General features: G+C 34.7%; 1 protein-coding gene across 4 annotated transcripts in view; it reads left to right on the top strand.

Moving 5' to 3' along the window:
- The window catches only part of PHF14 (PHD finger protein 14), a 161,045-nt gene that overhangs the window by 62,480 nt on the left and 74,961 nt on the right, over positions 1-23,604 (top strand). For all 4 annotated transcript variants that reach the window (XM_058023704.1, XM_058023715.1, XM_058023723.1 and 1 more), the window contains 2 exons: positions 6,130-6,180; positions 6,338-6,459. In XM_058023704.1, the coding sequence (XP_057879687.1) occupies positions 6,130-6,180; positions 6,338-6,459 (173 nt within the window). The remainder of the gene's footprint in view (positions 1-6,129; positions 6,181-6,337; positions 6,460-23,604) is intronic.

A 23,604-nucleotide genomic window follows, 5' to 3' on the forward strand; every position in this document is an offset into this window, starting at 1 on the left:
TTTATGACTTCATAATTCATTATTAATTTATTGTGTTGGTATTGTATTCTGCTTTTTAGCCATTTAAGTCATGATTCTTTTAATTCCCTATGCCAACATGCAAGTTTCCACTCTGTAACAGCAGAATGCTGCACAGCTTATATGGATACTTTTGTGACACAAAACACAATGGCTGAAAGAAACCAATTTTTTATTTATCTTTCCCTTGGCTGTGGAAGTGTATGCTCTAATTCTCCTATTTTGTCTTTGTTTTTCCAAGGCTTTCTCTAACCTTCTTTCTTAATTGTGTTTTGTTTCTTGCATTCTATATTGTAGAAAGATACATATTTTATGGAGTATTGTAGAAACTGTCAACTTAGATCATTACAAATTAGATTAGACAGAATGATCCAATGTTGGATCTTTTCCTACTGTTCTTTCTTTCCAGATTTGATAGCTGTTTGCATGTGATGCCCACCACTGCTTCTCTCTAGGGACTCTTGTAACGTTTGTGTGAATTTTTAAAACAATAAGCAAGAGAGGTAGGATTTTATCTGCTCCAACTATTAAATGAAAAATCAGGAGTTAATGAAATAACTGAAATAAGTGAAATGGGGAATGCCTTAATACTGTGGGATTGTTCTCTAGCTTCCACAGATTGTAAGCCTTGAACTAAAAGACAAAAAAGGACATTGCCAATTTTTAAGTTTCATTTATTCAGAACATTGCTCTTTTCAGAGGACAAGCATTAAAATTGCTATGAAGGGTAAACCTTTGGTAAGATATTCTTGGAAAAGATGGCTTGCTTTCATCTTGATGATTTCATTGAATCAAACAGTTCAATTTCTTTACCCAAGGAAAATAATCTTACAGGATTTTAAAGAGTTTAATTAGCAGTTTATTTGATCAGGTGTGTTTTTCCCCTCAAAATGTTATGCTAAAAGAGACTAATAAGAAGAATTTAATCTACTTTATCTTTAGCAATTTTAAACTTTTTTTATCAAAGTGTTTCTTTTGTTCTTGTTTAAAAATAATTCTGTTTTTTACTGGCATCTTAATTTTAATTCCTTGACCTTTCTTGGTCTGCTCAGATTACTTTGGGTTGTATTGCTAATGAAATAAGGTACAATTTTTCCCTTTCAATTCACTGTAAGATATGTTCTTTGTGATGCAACAGCTAAATCTGTTTATTTAAAATAATTGCAAGTTTTAACTTGATTTCCTAAGGAAAATAAGTTAGTCATTTGTCTACTACTATAGTAGCATTGCCTTTATTAATTGATAGACCCATTATTGCAATATTTGATTGAGAGTTGTGTATGCTAAGGTTATTAAGTGTTGGAGTGTTTTTTGGAGCAGCTGAATGGGAAGGATGAGGTCTGAGTGTGGAAAAGGTTCTCACTTTAGTTGTGGAACACATGGAGAACTTTGGGATACATTGGGAGGTACAGTTTGGATGCACTAGAGAAGAAGTCAAGCCACTAGAGAAGGGGAGGAATAGAAATATTGTTTCAGGAGGTCAAATTTTATTAATTCAACTGGTTTTAGTGTCAATTCATTCCTTTATTTGAATTATTTCACTACCATAATTGTGAAAGAAATTAAATGAAAAATTTAGTCTGCACTTGTTATGACTTTGGCATGTTTTTCTGAGTTTTTGGGGCAGTTAAGATTATATAGAATCAGCCCTTAGCTATAGGCATCTAATTTTAAATCCTCAGTTGCCTGTGTGGTAAGCAGAACTGGATGGTGATTGCATTCTGATGCTGTGGACTCCAGATCTCAGTGGCTGGAGTCTCAGTGTTACTGGTAAGTGTGAAGGTCCGCCCGAAATAAACGGGTGACGAATGATTTTTGGGTGCAAAATAACCAACACAAGACGCACAGGGGTTTTGCAGTAACAAATCAACAAGGTATAGTTTATTGATTATAACCACAGCTAAATATGCATTTGGTTAAGGGATCTGGGGAAGAGAAAGGTAAGACAAGGAAAAAGGGAGGAAAGAAGGTCAGGGAATGGGGTATAGCTACCAAAACGTGATGTCTTCGGGGTCCCGCCGCCGAAACTCGCTGGTGCACGTCTTGGGGAGTACTCCAAGGACAGTCGGGCCGAACCCCAATATATATACTGTTCTTGGTTGGGGGAAGGTAACTGAAATTAGGTTTCCATGGAGGGGAGAAGTCCATTGTTTTCATGGCTGAATGCTCACAGGTACATTAAGTTTTCCCCCTCCCTGAGTTGGGAGGGAGTACAGTCCCAGTCTCTGGAAGGAGGTTGCCAGGGGGGTGCCATGGGGGTGCCATGGGGGTGTCAGTAGGGTGCCAGAGGGGTTCTTGGTTCCTTGATGAGGAGATTCGCATCTCTGTTGGTCTGTCACGGTGGTTGAAGACAGGCAAGAGGGGTCTTCTCATGGAGCGGGGGGGAGCCACCCCAGAGCTCAGTCCAGCCAGCTCAGGAGTTTGGAAGAAAGTCCAGTTCAATTGTCCAGTAAAGGGCAGCATGCCCCCTTCGAGTACAGCATGGCGTGTTCTGCAAGCATCACTTGTGAACACACTAGATAAGCAGGAGACTTTCTTTCCCAACCGGCTCAGCACTTTTAACTCTTCAGTAGTCTTTTCTCATGACAGTTGTGAGGCAAAAAATGAAGGATTTTCGGATGGACTTCTACAGTAAGGGAAGTGTCTGAGCACATCACACACTTTGCCCTTACTGGAGTGCCCACTGAATGAATTCCAAAGCTGTGTCAGTACAGAATTTTGGATGAGACACAACCAAAGACTTGCCAGTCAGCAGTCATTAAATATCAACATTTGAAAGAATTTTTCACAGAAATCTTTTATTTCTACATGAAGCAAACATTATAGGTACATATTTTGAGCCACTTTACATTGTTTGGTACTTTTTTTGAAATTAGTATTCTTGTTTTGAAGTGTCATCTTGTCACAGTTGCCTTGTGTGGGTTGTATCTCTCTAATCCACACCTTGCTCTGTTTTGATCTGGACTGAGTTGTCTGTCCCAAATGGTGGAAGTTTTACAGCTTTTCTACCTTCTACAGTAAAATAAAAAAGCTGCTGGGATAGCACTGGCATTAATTGAGATTTTGCTTGAGTGCTGATAACATGACTTTGCTTCCCCAACTTACTGTTTGAACACTTTGGAAATGCCAGGACAAATTTCACAAAACTGTCTTGCTCCATTTTATGGTATAGGGAAATCCTCAATTGAAGGTATCTCTGTGGTATTGAATTGCCAGGTATTGTGATTTTTAAAAAATCACTGTCTTTATGGGCATCTTTTTCTGGATTAACATCACAAGTTTTGAATATGAACAAGTTTATCTCAGTTGTAATATATGCCATTTAATAGCAAAGTTCCCTTAGCTGCTTTTAAATAACAAAACTTAAATTGTTTATGGCAAGTACATGCAGCACTAATATTTTATATTTGTAATCTCTAATGCTTTTGTTCTGAGTCTGCTAATGACAGAAATTATTAAGAGCAAGTTAAAACACAATACTTGAGGCAAACAGCACTGAATAATTCTGAATAAAGTAATCCAGATTTAAATTTTTCTTTCCTGCTGACCTGTAAGTTAACTTTAATGACAACATATTTAAAATTACAAACATCAAGTTACTGGAGGGCTGTTGCTGAAAATCAAAGAATATTAAATTTTCAGTTGTTAATTTGATCTTATTTTTCATCTTGAATGCTGGCTATAGTAAAATAGTAAAAAAACGTAGTAATTATCTGAGTAGAAGCATTGAAAATATTTTTAACTATGGAGGCCCATTTGGAAAAAAAGCATAAAATTGCTATTTTAAAAGCATGTAAAATATCCTGCAAATATGTGTACTAAGGTGTTGATTTTAATGTTTGTTTCCTAGTGATTACTGAACAAACTCAAGTATGTTTGAAGGTTTAGAAAGCTGATGAAAGCACAATGAAAATATAATTTAATGTGACATTCCGTGTCATGTGCATCATGCATTATAGGGTAAACAGGTGAAAACCAACATTGTCTTGGCAAATGTGACTAAATTGATTATAAACCTTATGTTTCCATTTTACTGAAGTTTAAATGTGTTTCATTATTCCTTAAAATTGACTTATTAACTTGTAATACTTTCTATTTAGAGACAAAAGTAATGTGCTTATTACCTAGATTTCCAAATTTTGTGTAAGTTTTCAAGACAGCATTACTCTGATGGTGCAGGGCATGCACTCCTTGTCTCTTGCTGCTTAAACATGAAGAGTGAGGACCTTAATACTGCCTTCATTGGCATGCACCGTTATACCGACTTCTTTATAATCTTTACACAGCTGCATTCAGGAGGGCATCCATAGCTTAAAATTATCCAAGTTTGTAAATGTTCTTAGGACTAATTCCAGAGGCTGAAAGGAGTAAAATTGGCAGTTAGTGTGCTGCTGTCTGATCAAACTCCTTTTTTGGCTAGTTTTAACTTGCAGTGACCTTGAATTGTGTAACATGTAGCTGACACATAGCCCATGTTACATTAATATCTCTAATATTACATTGATAAATTCAGTTTTCTGTAGCAAATGTTTTTTTCCAAATTTTGGCGCTGCTTATGGCTTGTGGAATGTAGAACACCTCAATTACTAGATGCATAGTAAATATATGTATTAAATAGATAAGGGTTTACATTTTTTTATAAATCACCCTTAGGGAAATGTCAAAGAGAATCCTAATGGCAATTAAAGTATTCTAAAGAGCCATGAAATAGACTAGAATTTTCCATTCCACTACATTTATTGCTACTACAGTGTTAAATCTTGTCTAAAAATCTTCACAAATAGAATGTTACTAACATACACAGATCAAAATCTGCAGGAGTATAAAGGTATAGATGTGTTGAAGTGGCAGCTTTATTTGCAGTGTAGCAGTATTTAAATCTGTAAAACAGTTAAAAATAGAGAACTGTCTTCAATTTGAAGCTAGTACAAATCACCTTTAAGGAGGACCCAACAGGAGAAGCATTATACTGTTAGCTTCTTTGGAATTGAATTTATGATTGCTTGTGCTTCTAAACTGGTCTAAGATTTTTTTGATGAGTTCTTTTTTACTTCTTCGGAAGTGAACACCAGCTGCTTCAGAAAAAGTTTTAAGAAACCATAAAGTAGACAGTGCTTTTCTTTATCATATGATAAATTACTTCCTAATGTGGTGATTTTTTCACATAAAAACAAGAATTTTCATGGTTTTTTATGTATTTATGTTATTTGTGTCTGTGTGTCAGACACAAATTTTGGGTTACTGGAAGAGTCTCTGATTTCCTTCCACATTCCTTCTAATTTACTTCCCTTTTTGTACAAGAAGGAAAGAGTGATATTGTCAGCTTGTGGCAGTTATATAACACTGGCAGGTTAGTAATGCTGCTGTTTCAAAGATAAAATGTAGTGACTGAACCTGAACTCATGCACATTGTATGTAGTAACTTCAAAGGTGCTTGTAAACCTTTGGTGCTTACTGGTACAGTCCATGGGTGTCCCTTGTCCTCCACGTTGGTGGTATTAATACTTTTTTTGCCAACTGCAATACTGAAAAAAATTCTGGTTCTTGTGTAGAATCACAAGAAAGATCTGTTGTGTACCAGTCATATGTTGGTATATGCTACAGCTTTATGAGCGTTTGCCATATACCCATTATACTAAGCTTGAAGTTTTAATTCTTGTTGCTCCTCAGAATCTGTAAGGTATTTTGCCTTCCTGTTTTGGTAAAGTTCTTTATTTTTTTTTTTAGTTTTATCACTTGGCTTCTAAATAGAGCACATTTTAGTGCTCAGTGAGTGATTTTAATACACTGTTCGTATCAATATTCAAATTACTAGTTTTGGGAAGTTTGTGCAAAGTCTGTAAGAGATTTGTAATTCTAGTGACAGTCTTTTTAAAAATAAGACTTAACCATACTCAAGTGTTTATATTTACTTTTTGGCTCATTCTATAGATTTATATTCAAAATGTGAAACTATTGTCCTAAAACTGATTAGTGTAGTTGTCTGGCAGTGGTTCTGTAGCTAATGCTTTAAATTATTTCCTGTGATACGTTTTTGTTGTTAGGAATAATAGATAAATAACAAAAACATTCTGTTACCTAACATTGCATTTTAAATATATTCTCTTCTAGAGAACTAGAGGACGAAAACGAAGCTTTGTGCCTGAAGAAGAAAAAGCTGAGGTTGGAATATAGTGCTTTGTTTCTTTGTTTTTTTAACAATTTCACAAAAAATTAAACTTGGGGCTGAAGTGTTACTTTCCATGCCATAATTGAAAATATTTGCTTTCCTTCCCTCCTTTCCCCTCTATTCCTTTCTTTTTGCCTTCTGCTGTGACAGGAACGTATTCCCAGAGAAAGACGGCAACGACAGTCTGTGATGCAAAAGAAGCCCAAGTCAGAGGATTTAAGGACTGAGTGTGCTACCTGCAAAGGCACTGGAGACAATGAAAATCTAGTCAGGTAGGTTTGATACTCTGACCTTATGGGGAGTTAAAGTCCCATCTTTAACACTTTGTCATGATTAAGATGAAGAAAATGTACTTTTTGAAAACACGATACATTTCCTCCCCTTATTTAGGAGTAACGTTACATTACAAATACTGACTTGATTCACTTATTGATCTGCCAAAAACATTTATATTTTAAATAACTAAGATAATCTGGTTTTCTAACACAGGAGAATGAATTTGCTCTCGTCAGGGTGAATTGTCAATGTTTTAGAGCAGGTCAGAAAGATAAACCAACATTTTAATGATACTAAAGCTACATGAGCATCTTAAAAGTAATTAAATTAAAATAATCAACAATTTTATGAGCTGAAATGTGGATTGTGAAGAATTTATATTTTTAAAAAGGTATTAATGCTACCTCCATTAATGCAGATCATGAAAGGGTTTGATAATCATGTTTCTTATCTGAAAAAGAAATGAAAAAAGTCCATTGAATGATGTTTTAGTAGGTGCAGAAATCTAATTAAAGTATAGAATAGCTGCTGTTAAATAGCTACCATTGACCACAACTTCTGCAGATTTTTTATAGCTCACATTGTAGTATCTTTGGAAAGCTATAAAAACTGTTCACAATTCTTGAAAGAAGAATCGTGGACCTTATCAATGAGAAAGTGGGTTTAAAATGCATCTACAGAGATTTCATTAGGATGATCTTATAAGTTCAAATTTAAAGAAGTGTATTGTACTTAGGTACTGTATGCTTCAATGAGATTTTTCTGGACAAGTTCTTCTCTTTAGGTCAGATATAATTGTTGCTTTTAACTGGAAGGAGTACTCCAAAATAAGCACTTTAGTTTATTTCTGGGAGTCACAGTTATGAGAAAGGTCAGAGTCACTAATGACATAAGCAAGCAAGACACAGCTTTATAATCAGGATGTGTCACAGGTACAGATGCCTTGTACATACTCAGAATAGCTGGTTTTAGTATCAACCACAACATATGATTTACCATAGCAGTTGATAAAATTCCAAGGTTGTGTGCCAGAGTGTATTTGTATTTCCAAATTGGAGGCAGAGTGCCTGTGTACAAGCTCATCAGTAACTGTGACTCTCATATACAGACAAGCCACTGCTGCTGGGTAATCTTAGATCCTGCTCAGAACCAGACTGTGAAAGAGAGGGGGGTGTTACAGGGATTGCTCATGCAGTTCCACTGATGAGGACTGGTGGCAGCAGGTTTTTATCTGCCCATGACAAGATAAAGGGCTTTCTTAAGCCCTATGGTTTACAAGAAATAAAAGAGACAGGAAGACTGTTTTGTTGTGGGAAGGAATCTTGGTAAAGCATGTGCTGTGTTTTACTGTGAAAAAGGCAGTGAATTAGTTTTTTTTTTTTTCAAGCTTTTTAAAGAAATGTTAAAAATACCACACTGCAGGACATAAATGATAAGACGACAAAATGGCATGAGGAGCTGTATGTTTAAGTTGTGATTAAAAAATAATGGTAGAAAGAACTGCTGTGTTTTCCTTACTACAGGAAAAGATTTTAGGAGTCATTTAGATGGGCCAGAAATGAACATATTACATACCAAAACTCAACAGGTTCTCTTAAAAATCACCCTCATAATTAGGCCAAGTAATTACTAAGTACTGAACAGTACTCCTGCATAGGAGAAGGAGTTCATGTTCTAATCCTTTGTTCATAATTCTCTGAAAAATATTTCCTTAAGTCTTACTATTTTCTCTATTAATTTTTAAAAATATTTAAATTAAAACTTCCTTTTCTTCAGATAATATCTATAAATAGCTTGAACTTTGTCCAGTTTAGGTTACCACTGCTTCTAAAGAACTCTGGAGACTTACTTTTGATAATTTCTAAATTATGTTAACTCTGCAGTCTAAGATGTAGGGGAGTGACCCACAGTGTTGCTATGTCAGAGAAAGTTTTCAGAAGCTTCTTTTCTATTGCATCATCACAAAGTGATCTGAGTGACGCTGTGCCTGCACTGGTGCTTTTTCTTCCCTGTTCCATCATGCAGGACTCCTTTGTGGTGGTAGAAATAGTGTTTTAAATGCAAGGTTTTAGGACTCCTTGCAAGCAAGAAATGTTGAGGAGGGAAAACAAAGTATTTTTTCAATATCTGTTTGTTTGGCACTATCTGTTAGTAAAGCCCAAAATTTCATAGATCTTTATTATTATCTTTGGTCTTCACTTAAATTACTGGATTTAATTTTCCCTCTTTCTAACCCATCTATAACTAAGAAAAGGGGGGTTGTGGTTATATTTTACAAGAGATTTTTCTGAATATAAAAGTTCCTCACTAACTTAAGCACAAGTATGCAACTGGTGAAACTGCACATTTAGGGAATAGTCTTGAAGAGCCTCCTGTCTTTTTCTGCTGTCTGTTACCACAAACAGGGCTGGTTACTTGACACTCGGGCAGTCTGCTTTTAAAAATTGTAGGTTCTTCTAAAGTTTATTTGACCCTCACTCCAGATTTGCTGAGTAACAATTAGAGGAAGATAAGGGATTTTTTTCATATTTCAAATAATGCAGCAGAAATTTATAATTTATAATAATAATTTATTTACCAATGAATTTGGGGTAAAAAATATAATCTAACTAGTTCTTACTGTATGACTGTTGGAATTGTTTTTTAGTCACAATTTCAAGTGCTTCTGAGTAGCATTGGGTGGTTAAGGGATTATTTGCTATATGTTCAGTGGCTTTATTTAACCTGTTGTTCATATGGTTTAAAACCAATAAATATGAAAGGATTTATCCTTAAAAAGTGCATTTCATTCTGATGCATCATGCTTTATTAACTGACTAAATTATGCCTTAGTGATTATAGTGATAAAAATTAGGATATCTTTAATTATAAGCTTTTGTCTAAAACTTATTGATTGACATGTTGCTTTTATTTATGCTAATAGTTTAGCATATATATGTATTATAGACATGTCAAGATAGTGCCTATTTAATCAAGGGTATCAGATAGTATAGATAGGCTCTTTCAGTATAGTAGCATGCACTAGAACTGAAAGATTAGATTTTGTGGTTTTGTCCACTAGAAAGGATCAGTCTTGTGATACTTAGGTGATGGCTTTTTTTTTTTTAAGAAATTACAGTGAATTTATTTTATAAATTCTTCTATATGTGTCTGTGTAAATTCCGTTGAACTAAGTAAACCTGCAATTTTTATCTTTTACAAGAATAATTAGTGTCAAGATTTACAGATCTAACAGTGAAAAGTTAATTGAAACCACATACTTAAATGAGGCAAAGTTGAATCTGTAACTGTCATTATAAATAAGTGAGAAAGCTATAGCTGTAATTAGAGGAAAGCGTGGATTTTGACTATCTTTTTACTCAAATGACCTGTCACTGAGTTTTGAGAGAAAGAGTAGTAAAAGATGGAGGTTTTAAAATACTTTATATTTGACACACATAGGTTTGATATGGGGCAGGCATGAAGATGCAGCACTTAATAAAAAGAGAAAAGAAGTAAATTTTCTGAGAAACTCAGAAAATAATTTTAAAGATTGTTTGTTTTTAGAGCTGACCTTTGCTGTTTGTTTCAGAAGGCATTTAGATATGATGCTCCTATTTTCATTTTGTGACTATTTGAAGTCATATATATGATTTAGACATTTAAAAGGTTTCCTGAGTGCTTAATTACAGTCTTGCTTGAATTGCTTAGAATGATAGATCTTGCAGAGGAATTGCTTTATTTGTAAGTACCTCCCGTTTAGTTTTTTTTGGGGGTTTTTTTGTGGGTTTTTTTTTTTCTTTTTCTTAATGAGGCTGTAATTCACTGATGCAAAACTTTAAAAATAGCTCTCCAATAGTTCTCTTTAGAATGTCACCATATTTAGTAGCAACATGGATAAATAAGTGTCTTTCAGGTGGCTCAGTATGTGATAGGGAAAACCTGCCCTCCATATGGTTGCATTGTACAGACAAAGTGCTTCTAGCACAGTATTACTGTATAATCTGCTTTGGTAAAATGAAAAATTAAGATGAACTTCTCTAATTTTAATGTGTAGAATAGTTTTGTAAAGAAGAATCCACAAGCTAATCCAGTTAAAAAATTTTCAAGGGAGGACTTCTGAATGATTTCACTTCTAAAGAAGTGGCCTCTTCTCAAAAAATAATCCAGTTTTCAATTGCTCCTATTAAAAAAAATTACATACAGTATCTGTTGTTTGCTTTAAGATATGCTTGAGTGATATTTTGGAATGTAGTGCATTAGATAAAATTGACATCTCAATAGTAGATGTGAGAGAAGCAGAATGATTCTTGTATGGGCCAAAATCAGGTTAAGGAAATCTCTGAGAAATATTCAATTTCTTCATCCAAAAATTTAGAGCAAGCATATTGTAGTACATTCTTTTGTCGTTTTTGTATTGAGTTTTTCTGCGGTATTGTCAATTAAGTTAGAATTTTCTATTTCATTTGATTTGCAGTAACTGAGGCAGAATTGACTTCAGCATTATAGGGAGAGTACAAAAGATGAAGGTCATGTATTTGAAAGAATAGAAAATAGAATTTGTTGAAAACATAGATTTGAATGCTGGTTATAAAGTATTCAAAAAACATAAATCTGCAAAGGAAATTATCAAGAATGTATGTAGTACTTATTTTTAATGCATATATTTACTAGGAAATAAGCTAAATGTAAAAGTACTTATTTTTTGCAATATACTCTTACTTTTCAAGCAGTCTAATGTGCTGCACATATAGTCACTGTATCAAGGCAGACAGAGAAAGTGAGAAGAAGGAAAGGAAAAAAGAAAATATATGCAGTTTCATATTTACTAAATAAAAAATTACGGAGGAAAATTAAGGTTGACTGCAGTATGAGTTATCCAATCATACTATAACTGAAAAATCTTGTAAAGGTGTGTGACCTCTGTAATTCTGGTGCTACAAATGTATGTATCACAAGTTTAGGATGATAATTTATACTGTGCAAAGGATTGCATGCTTAGCTGCACACAGTGGTCAGCTTTAATTCTGCTTTGACAGAAAGTCTGTTCTAGACAGTCAGTTTTGAATCCTCTGGAGGTATTCTGTCCAAAAATGTCTCTCACCAGATTTCCTTAATTGTATTTGTCTTGTATAGGTTTGTCTTCCCATTTTTATTTCTTACATTTCCATGCAAAGGAGCATGCCAAACTTCAAGTTAGGGATTTCTTCCTTATTTGTTCAGCTGTTAGTTTTGAATCTCTTCGTGCGCCAAAGTTTATTCCAGAACAAGTACATTAATTATTCATGACTTTAAATGCATTGCAACGCAATTCACAGTCCATCATAGTGATTGAAAGCCTATTATTTACAGCAGAAGTTCAGGACCACTAATGTAGGGATTAATCACAAGGCAAAGGTTAGTTAAGGCACAGTTTGCAGCAATCTTATGTGTTACAGAGGATTAGAAATGCATTATTTTATTGGAATAATCTAAGGGAATGAAAGAAAATGTAACATTCAGTTGTATAGTTTATTTCTGCTATATCATTTACTGGGATTAATTCTGTGAGTTAACTTTTCTAATTGCTTGACTTACCTGTTAGATCATTTTTTGCGTAATTTGTCATTGTATTGCCTTCTGAAAAGTGTTTCTTTTTTATTCTAGATAACAGGGTAGTACATACAATGACAAATGTGCATTTTCTTCACAGAGGACTTCATTCAAACCAAATTTGCATTGCATTGCACTTTCCATAAATTCATATGCTAGGGCAGACATTAAAAAAAACCCTGTAGGCATTCTGAAACTCTCTTGCCCAGTGCCTACAAGTCAGTCATAGGTCTGGAAATAAAACTTGTACTGCTGTCATTCAGGGCTTCTCTAGAAGCAGACTGCTGGGTGCATTTGGATTTGGGCTGTGCAGCTGCCTGAAGCTGCTCATGCCTGGAACATTTGCAAAAAGTGCATGGCAGACCCTTGGGTTTTCTGTTGATTAGGCATCAGTCCATTTACCTGGTACCTGCTGGATTTCTTCACTATGCTTGTATGTTGTTTTCCTGAAATGAGACAGCAAAATCTGAATTGAAGCCCAGGTTACTATTTTCCCTTGATTGTTTTGCTGCTTAACTCTTAGGGAAATTTAAACAATCTAAAGAATAGAAGTTCAGGTCTTTTGTTATTGATTATCTTTTGGTGTTTGATATATATTCCATCTCTGGTTTGTTTCTTGATACTGGCCTGCCATGCTTTCTGATCAAATGCAGGTACAGCAAAGGCTGCTGTAAAATTAGAAAGTGATTCCCCTGCACGCTCCACAAAAGAGGTTTTTAAATTTATTTTTGGGGGGGTTATTTAGTGACATTCCCTATTAATATGCTGGGAAGAACAGAGGAAAAATGAATATTTGTCTTTCTTCAGTGTTAGGAAAGTTCTAAAACCCTGTTGGGGCATTATTGTGATATTTGATGAGATTTGTTGGTGTTCCTCTTAGAAGTGAGTAGGAGAGAGCAATGTGAGCATTCCCAATGGTTTTTCTCCCTATTTTTTTCTGGGCTGTTTACTGATCTGTCAGTCAGACCTTCTTGCAGTTAATACTGGGCTTTAGTCAGTTGAAACTTAGTGACCAGTAGAGGTTTATTCTCCTCAGGTATTAGTGTAATTGTAATTGTAGTTCTTAGTATTGATACTGGAAGTATGTTGATACAGAAAGCTTCTGTACCAGTGTCATGAGCTTCAGAAATATGCAACAAGATAACCACTTGTAAATAAGAGAATCTTTCTACAAGTTTACTTTGTTTTCCATTAGTAAATAATATTTTACCATTTTTTCATTATTGAACTTTTAATATATGATTATCCTTTTTTTCCCTTCAGTTACAGCTGCTTGACCAAGTCTTTACTGCAATCATGGGTTTGTAAATTACAGCTTGAAACTCTATTTCGCAGTTGTAATCTGTTCCCCAGACAGCTATATATCTCAAGATTAAATTTATTATTTTTCTGCTTGCCCTAGGAAATGCACGTATCAGAGACCTTTGCTCCTTTTCTTGTATTCTATAACTACTAGGATTTATAATAATTTATAAAATTAAAAAATACAATATAGAAGTTCCTGGCTATAAGTAATGAGTGAATGCTTTAGATGAAGCAGTCACTGAATGAGCTGTTTTTTCAGAAAATTAAAATAATTTAATGAAGAAGGATGCAAATTTTGAAATTGCAGTTTGTGATGGAAGAGGACAGACTGATGACTTATCAAATTGTTTCCCAGTCTGGTTACCAGTAGTAGGTTATGACTGCACAAATACCTCCCTGGATGGGGTCAGTAGCTTCTTATTTTTGTGGGTATTCTTATGATTTTTTTTGTTACATCACATTGCATCAAATAATTCAGTTCTGTTGGGATTTGAATGTGTCACTTACTTTTTTGTTCTGGCCAACCTGTTTCAGTCACTTTCAGTGCAGCGAGCTTATCCACATCAGAAATTTCATAGTACAGCATGCTCAGAAAGCAAATGTCAAATTCATTACCAATTCAGTTGTTTTGCATTGTTAAACTGAGCCATTGCTTCATAAGCCACAAGACTGAAATTTATAGTTAGGAAATTTATGACATGAGAATTTTCATGTCCAGGTAATAAAATGATGTGGTAGAAGACTGTGGCAGGAGACAATAACCATTTAAATGCTGTGTTGCAGCATCAGTTTTGACTTGTCACAATTAGTGTCAAGTGAGCATCTGTGCAGTCAGTTCTCTGAATTAAATATCTCTTCACAGAACTGTAGTGTAAATTATGGGCTATCTGAGAAGGAAATCTTAATATGCAAAAGAATAATGTTTTCTGTTCCACTTGTGTTTTTTACCATTTTTGTTACTGCTACCCAGTACTTCTCCAAGTGTTTGATCTGTGGTTAGTTACTCTGTGTGGGGTTTTGATAGTAGGTGACCTGCAGTTTGGGTGCAAAACTTCATCTACAGTATTCAAAATTAATTTTGTCTTGGAACAGTGTGAGGGTGGGGGGTTTGTGTGTTTTGGGGTTTTTTGCTTTACCCAAGAAGCCCATATGTGAAAAGCAGCTAGAGTACAGTGAGCTTAAGGGTATTGAGTCACTTTTCTCAGCATTGACCAGAGCTATTCTTCACATAATTAATATGGCATATAATACCATTATATGGTTTTAATTTCATTAGAGGCAATAATTTCATTAATAAATCAATGCAGCACAGTTGCATACAATTTTTTGCTAATTTGGGCGTAAATTAAGAATCTTACATATAGTACTATTCCCTGAGAGGCTGTAGATAATCTGCATGTATTTGGGATATTATTGTTGTTTTTCGCTTAAGTGTGCTATAGGCTGAGGTATTGCAAAGCTTCTTACTGGAGAAAATAGTTTTAAACAGTTAAAAAAACTAAAAAGAACAATAAAAACCCCATTTAGCTGTAAAGCTTCTTCAGTGTTAGAATATATTTGGTAAACATTGGTTTTTTGGCAGTGTAAATAACAAGAAAAAAATCTGGTTTTAATATTGAACTTTTTGAAATAGCTGAAATAATTTACCTATAAAAGCATCTAAATAGATAATTTGAGAAATGTGACATTAATATCAATGTTCTTATAAAATGTCTGGTTTTTTGGGAAAAGGAATAGAATTGTAGGGTTTATTTCCTGTACTTCAGCATGAATTTGATGTCCACTAGATTTGGTCTACTTGTCTTACCATAGTTCCCTGCTAGTGTGGTCATTGAAGTTACAGATGGAATAATCTAGACTAATGGCTATTACTAAAGTAATACTTTTTCTGTACGCAAAATTTAGGATTTGGTAAAATAGAGTTATATATTTTTCATTTCTTTTTCTGCCTCATTATTAGTTTTGTTCCTTTCTTTTGCATAATTTGTAATTTTTGTGGATTTTAAAAAATTGATTTTAATTTCTTTCATCTGTGCCATATACAAGGTTGGATTCAGATTTTGCTTTGCTTTCAATTAGTAAAACTGAATCTCGTTTACAACAGCTGAGACTATTACTATTACTTACACTGTGGCATTCCTTAACATTCTTGTCTCAATGAAATTAAATTTTTGCATCTGATTTGCTTCAAACCATTTAAAATGCCAAAGACAAGATTCTGTATTAAGATAGGAATTCAGTATCACTGAATATTCCAAGTAGTACTTCATTACCTCGTAACAATCTCAGTCTTCTTGAGATTTTTTTTCCTAAATATCTACCCTTGAATAGATTTTTTCATATGTTGTCATTTGAATAAGTGTTTTTTGAATATTGTCTTGTGGAAATGAGAAACATGCAGTTTAAGAATTTTGCCACGCTGTCTTGCGTAAAGTTACAAAGTTACAGATAAATATTTAAGCCTATCACAGATTTCATCTTGAAAAAGGCCTAAAAATTCATTTAATTCTGAGAAGAAAGGATATGGAAAGGATATGCAAGAAAAAAGAAGTAAGGCTCACATTTTCTTCAAGAATATGAAAAAGCTCTTAGCGAAGACTAATATGTTTCTGTTTTTCATATCAGTGGTTGTAACAATGCAAAGGTCAAGTGTAAATTAATGTGCAGTGCTTTGATTAACTAGCTGAGTTCATCCCATTCCTTCCTGCTCCTTTCCTTACCCAATTGTCAGTTAAAGTACATCAGTGTTACTGCACTGTACCTGCACTTACTGCTGAGGAACAGGAGCATTGAATCCCTCTAATTCTGACTTGGACAGATCCCTTGGACATATGATGTGATGTTGTATTAGGGAAACAGTAGGTAAAGTGTAAGCTGACATTGGAATATGGTGTAGTAACTGACTTTTACCATTGCACATAAACAGAGTAATTATTCTAAATCATAGCATCACTTTCAGATGGATAACCACTAAAATCACTGCACTGTGGTTTCCTGAAAATGCCACAATCCTTCAACTGCCAAATTAAGCCCAGGGAGAACAACCATCGGTAGTGCCTGCACAGTTATGTAGAAGGATGAGCCCTGAACCAAATGAAAAGATATTCTGGAAGAACAGTAACCTTTCCCATGATGTGCACATTTTCCATTACATTTCTGACACAAAATGCTGTGAAATGATTTAATGTTGACATTTTGTTTTGCTGACTTTTTCCTTTCTTATTAAAACGAAACAAAAGTTGGGTTAGGAAAGTAGTGGGAGGGTGGCCAAGCATTTGAATTCTAATACAGAAATCTCTGCTTTAAAGTCAAAACCAAAGCCCTCTAAATATACATTGTTTCTGACGTTGGATTGTACAAATTGTGGGGGGAAAAGAAATACACTTATCTCTGGCATCAATATTGAACACCTTGATCTGTAAGATTAATTTATGTTACTGCTTTGCAGTTATTACACACCAAGTATGCTAATTCAGTAAAGTATCCTTTCTAATTAACAGTCACAGAAATCTTACACATCAGCTATATAACACAGCACATGCAGCACTGTTATTTCTGCCTGTCATTTTTGATGTATATTGCTAGAAGTGATTGTAGAAGGGAGCAAACCATGGGCAGACATGATACAATGAAGGGTCAACACTTGTCATTTGGAAAAGGATAAAATTTTATTGACTGAGGAAGCAGAGAGCTGCTCTCCATTCATGCTGTACAGGAGCTTGTCTGCATCTAAAGTAATACATGTAAGAATACTCGGACAAAAGAATTACTTGTCTAAAGTGTGGTTCATGCATCCTTTGGCAGCTTTCTGTTTCATGTTTCAGAGCTGATGAAAAGCCTTGCTTGTTTCTAGCACAGTATACAATTTTATCTTTGAAAAACACAGCTTTTGCTTTTGTTTTCTTAAGGATGTGTGAAGTTTTCTTGGCACCTCATTTATTTTGTCCTTCTCCCATCCAATTTCAGTGTGTTGGATGATGGTTCTTGTCATTGAAAGTTAATCGGTTTCCATGAGGGGGCATCTGTGTTTATTTTCAGTGACTGCAAAGTCATTGAAAATAAACAGAATTTTGTATATACAGTTAACTTACTTGAAAGAAAATGTGTATGTTGGAATATATTTGTCACATTATTTAATCGTTGACCAAAAAAGCATGCTGACTTTGACAAATTCAAAATAGTCCTAACTTCTGGGAAGAGAACCTCAGTTCATTGTAATTTAAATATTTGTAACTAGAAGTGAAACACAAGCAACTAGCTCTCTCCTTTTCCTGAAAACTAATGTATACATTTGGATTTTAAAAGTAGAATGTGTCTTGGAAAAACTGCATGGCATCTGGTAAGACTTCAGGACTTTCTAAAAGCTTCAGCATCCTACATATGCTAAACCAGTTTTGAGGAGTTTGTTTTTGTTTTTGAGAGGAAGCTGAAATGGTAGTGATAGCCAAAGGTGAAAGTGGTACCAATACTTAAAAGTTGAAGAATCACTCAGTTTTAGCATGAGAAGTAAAAACAAATATAATTCAGTGATATTAGTGGACTGATAGTTAAATTATTAAATTCTAAAAAGTATTGTTGTAATAAAGACTAAAATAATTGCAAAAATCCCAATGGCAGTAAGCTACACAATAGAATTTGTTGGCATTTATTTGACCATAATATGTAAACAATAATTTCAGAGCTGTTTCGTGCAAAGGACTATTAAAAATGAAATAGATGTTATGAAATTGTTCTGGCAGCCTCTAGCTGTTTGCTAACAATTTAATACAGCAATAAAAGCTAGCATAGCAGCACCAAAATTGCATAGCAGAAACTTGATTATAATTTGGTAGGAAAATATTGTATGGATTTAAATGCTCACTTCAGTGTAAACTGTGGCCAGAGTTTATCCTTGGGTTTAAAAATCTCATAAATTTGAATAGCTTTTTAAAGTGTTCTTGTTAGTAAAAGTCAGAGACAAATTATGCCTTGTGCTGATGTTGCTGCCTAGGGAAATAGAGGAGAGGAGTTAAATCTTTTATTCTATAAGTATGCCTGTATTAAGCCTTCCCAGGAATCAAAATGGAAGTCTCTTTGGACCTTTTTATATGGACTTCTTAGTTAGGCATTCCCATCTCTGTTCAGTGTTCCAGGTGAATAAAACATAACAGCTAATGGATGGGACTCATGCCTGCATTTTTGCATCCCACTGAAAACATGCTCATTAGCACAACCAAGTCTGAGACTTGTCTCAGACTTGACCCAGACTTGTGGCTTGTGCCTGGAGAAAGGCAAATTAAAGAAACAAAAAAATTCATCTCTTAACTCTGTCTTTATGAAATTGTGAGGTCCATTGTAATTGTGAATTTGATTCTCATTTCCTTTTTAGGGCTATTTCTGAGGGAACAGAATCTATATGCATTTCTGAATTGTCTGTCTTGGAACTTGTATAGAAACTCTGACTACATGAGGAGATTTGTGGAAGAATTTTCTGGAAGTAAAATGTGCTTTATAAGTGCTTATTGAACTTGGCACTAAGTTGATGGAATAGAATATTCCATCTGCTGACTTAATTGGCAGGAGTCTGTGCAAGTCCATGGAAATTTTTACTTAGAACCTCAACTGGTTTTGAGACATTTAGGATATTTAAATTATATTTCTATTTAAATTATTTGTATTTCTTGAAGTATTTTTAGAAAAATGGGAAAATATAGAAATGCTGCCCAAGACAGAGCTTCTGGGAAACTGAGAAAAGCAAATAAGACAAAAGAAGGGCAGAGAGTAAATGATTATTGAATGGAGGAGAAACGAGTTTTCAAATCCTGTAAACCTTGAAATCATGAACAAAGATCTGAAAATGCAAAAATTTCACATGAAAGCTAGAAGAGATCCAGTCTAGACCCTGCTGAGGACAGCTTCCTGGCAGTGCATATTCTGTGTTAACACTGCACAACGCAGGAATTGAGAAAAGGAAAAGTTAAGTTATTTGAGAATGGTACAAAATGGGACAAAAAAGATCAGCCTTGAAAAAGAACAGTTGATTTTTGTACATGTTCAGAAAGAGCAACAAACAGGATTCAGTAACAGCATAAGAAATAGTGACAAGGATAACCTTAGTTGTTTAGCTGTTTGCTTCAGGATTGAAGACCATTTTTTAATAAATGACAGGAGGAGAAAGGAAGTTTTAGATTTTTTCCCCTTGATGAAGCTTTTAACTGCCATAGTGTATGTGAGTTTGTAGAGGGATGTTTAAAAAAATCACTTGGGGAAAAAGTACTTAAATGTCCTCTTTTGAAAGAAAAATGTAATATCTGTTAAGAAATTAAGGTTGCTTGAGTAAAATCAGTACTGGTAGCTTTAGTAGTTTTATTGAGTGATGAGAACAGTAATATTTATTTGAAGTGTCTCTGCATTTTGGAGAGAATGTGCAACTATGGGTATGTAAAAACTGCAAAAGCAGCAGTTTAATGTCTAAAAAAGCAGAGCAGATGAAAAGAGGAAAAATAAAAGTGCTATTTTGTCATAGTAAAAATTGTTTAAATTTACATAAAAACAGCCTGTCTGCTAGTATCTACTGACAGTTCTTTTAATAACACTTGCTGTGAAAAAGAGATAAGAAAACCAGTGGGCTTTTAAAACTCTAGTGGTAATCTTAGTTTTTCACATTAAAGAACAATAAGTAAACTGCAGGACTTCAATTTTCTTTAAATTTGAAAGGTTTTCTAAGTAATTTTTACTTTTATTAAGAACAGAGTCACAGAATGCTTGAGATTGGAAAAGACCTCTGGAGCTGGTCTTGTCTGAGCCCCCCAGATCAAAACAAGTCAGATAGCAGGTTCCTCAGGGCAGGATCTGGTGGGATTTTGAATATCTCCAAGGATGGAGTCTCTGCAACCTCTCTAGACAACTTGTTCTGTTGCTTGTTCCTCCTCAGAGTGAAAAAAAAAACCCCAAAGCATTCTTATATTTAATAATCTCCTTTATTTCAGTTTTTTGCCTGTGTCTCTTGTCCTATCACTGGGCACCCCTAAGAAGTGTGGCTGTCTTTCCTTCCCCTGACAGGTATTTTAAACACTGAGGAGATTCTTGCTGAGCCTTCCCTTCTCCAGACTAAATAATTTCCAGTCTTAGCCTATTCTTGTGTGACATTTACTCCAGCCAGTCATCTTCATAGTCCCTTTGCTGGACTTACTCCAGTAACTCCATTATGTTTTTTGTACTGGGGACCCTGAAATTGGATGCAGTGTTGCTTGGTGTGATTCCACCAGTGCTAAGTCAAAAGAAAAAGTATATTTATTGTCCTTAAAAGTAAACCATTTTAAAAAAATCTGTTATATATAAAAGGTAAAATTTAGTTCGTTATGAAAGAAACATCTTCCTGTAGTCAATATAGGAAGCATTCAGAACACTACTGAAGAACGAGAAAGTAATTTTGCTTATTAAATGCATGTCTTGGGAAAGTCATGTCACAGCTGTAGTTTTTAGTTGTAGTTTAAAAACTGAATTCATTGAGCAATATTCTGGAGAATTATCAATGCTAATGTTTATGGTTTTCCACTGGAAGTTGCATTTTATTTTGAGGTTCCACTATGTAGGTTCAGGTAAGACATCCACAGTTTCACTCCCTTCCTCTGCTCTCTTTGAAAAGTCAATTTTTTAAATGCACTTCTAAATTCATTATATTAGAATATCACCCTAGCAACAGCTTTGAGGGGTCACCTGTCAAATTGTATTAAAAAAAGCTGTATCACCTAACCTGGCAGCACGCTGAGACACCAAACTCAAAAAACTCAACGGGCTCTTTGCCAATTCTGCCAACCCCGGAAAATCATAAATAATGTCGCAGCTAAAATTCCACACTTAGCTAAAAAAGAAGCGTGAAGTACGAGGAGGGAAGATCTGGTGGTGGTGCACTAGAAGGATAAGGTCCCTCATGGGGCATGGAGAACATGAGGGCAGGAGGATTGTCAGCCTTTAATATCCTTTGCAGCCCTTGTTGTGGGTTCTGGAGTAGCCCACAAAGTAGGGTAGTAGGTGCAGTTTTTACACACGCTAAGCATTAAACTTTCTACTCTCTTAATTCCAAGCAAAGCTGGGAATACAGCAGCTGGCTTTCTGTGGAGTGATGGAAGAGTACTAACAGCAAGGTTTTTTCTTCTAGTTCCTCGGAGACCTGATCTGAACAGTTTGTGCCGTGAATTCCTAAAGTACCCCAAAACTATTATGGCCTCTTTTTCACATTGTAGGTAGAAGCTTATATCTCTGTATAAGCTTTTTTATGTAGTATATCATAATTATTATTTAAGCTGTTGGTCTGCTTACTATAGAAAACAAAAAGTTTTAGCTTGAAATACTTTTATGTTGAAAACTTTAAAAGACTTTTATTTTGAAACTTCATGTAATATTATATGTACTTAATTCTATTTAAATTGAATAAGAACTATTAAGTTCTTATTGTCTCATCCCCATTTTAAAAATACTTTAATATTTCATTCAAATCTAGTTTCACTGTTTGACAAGATGCCTCAAAAAATTGCCATGCTTCCTCCATTTTTGTATTTCAGTTTGTATAAAGCGTATCTATGGGTGGTTAATTTTTTTGTTGTAAAGATTGATATAACTCTGAAATTAAGCAGCGCAGTATTTTCAGTGTAGATTAATCCATGTTCCAGATTTTTGAAGTAGGTTTCCTTTGACAGTTACATGTAGAAAAGTTCATGTGAAGCCCGGTAGGTTTTATAAGTTAAATTGCTAAGGTTCAAAACATAATTTTAGTCGCCATAAACAAAATTAATGAGTTGACAATGAGCTTAATACATACCTTTAATGAGTAAGTTGAAGAAAATGAAAAATATTTAATATTGCTGTAGTTGTCTTTTTCAGTAGCTTGAGTGTATTTATGTTTTCTGCCAGCCCCAGAATTGTGAATGTTAATACAGTCTTATGTGTTATTTTTAATTTCGCTATTTTGTGAGACATAGCACCATTGTCATTGTTTATACAAATGGCAAAACAGGCAAAAGAATTCCTTCAGTCTTGGCCACCAGACCTTTGGGGAAGGCAGTGCTTCAGGTTATGTTGGCCTTTGTATTTGAGACTTTGTGTCTTTGTCAACAAGGGAAAAAATCTGGAATTAATTAGAGAAGTCATTGTTGAATGAGCTAAAAAAGGTTTGGGTTTTTTTCAGGAGGACATTTTAATGAAAGTTTGGTTCTTCTTTTAGAATGTTAGCTTCAATTCATTTGTTTCAAATTCATGCTTTGATTTCTGTTTCTGAATTAGGGAAATCTAACCACTCAGTTCCATCAAGAATGATGGATTATGTGTATTCTAGACAGTATTCTATACAATGACAATGTTAGGAAATACTGACTCACAGCCAGCAAAAGTAGAAATGGGGAAATGATCAAGCAAAATGTCCATGACTGGAACTTAGCAAAGTTCCACTCTCTGGAATTTTTTAACTAGTCTTGATACAGATGAAAGTTAGCTACACTGGGCAGTGGTAATAATTGTGGTACCAGACCCCATTTTCAGTTTCTTATTTTAAAACTTGGAAAAACTTGTAAAACTTAAATCATTTGGACTAAGAATTCTTCATGTCTCTTATGTATCTTTTAGGCTGGATGTTTTCAGGCAAAATTTTTAAGGTGAGATTTGAGTAAATGTCTTGTCTGCCCAGGTGTCCCTCTCCCCATACCTTTAAGAAGAAAAGTGAATTGAAGTCTTTGATCAGTAAATTGAATTTTGGTGAAGACCTCCCTTTCTTTCCCAAGGACAGAGGAGAAATTTATTCATGAAATCTGAGAAAAAGGAAGCTTTGAAGGATGTTGTGATAGAAATAGTTTCAGAGTCCTGGTATGGCAGGTTTTAGATCATTTGTCGTTGTGCTTGGTGTGCTGTGGGATGTTTGAGTGTACTTATCCCTACAGTTGGAGTTGCTACAAGACTTGCAGAGAACAGAAATGTAGATTGAGAAGAAAGATGTTAAGGACAGTATCAATGACTGGTAATGCTGCACTAGGTGATAAGAGTAAAGTGGGGCAGTGAATGTTGAGACGTGTGTCACTTCCCTTCTTTTGGGTCATCTTTTGTCATTGATGAGAGATGTGAGCAGGATGTGCAGAACTCAAGAATCCACAGCAGTCGTTTGTGGTGAGGAGTAGCATTTTGCTAGGCTAAGCATCAGTATGAATATCTCACCCAGTGCTGATGTGTGATGTAGCTTTGCTGGTCAGGCAGTGTTTGGTAAGGTGAAGATATTTCAGCCCCTGCTGCTCCTTGGA

The sequence above is a fragment of the Melospiza georgiana genome, chromosome 1, assembly GCF_028018845.1.
Source record: "Melospiza georgiana isolate bMelGeo1 chromosome 1, bMelGeo1.pri, whole genome shotgun sequence".
Lineage (NCBI taxonomy): Eukaryota > Metazoa > Chordata > Aves > Passeriformes > Passerellidae > Melospiza > Melospiza georgiana.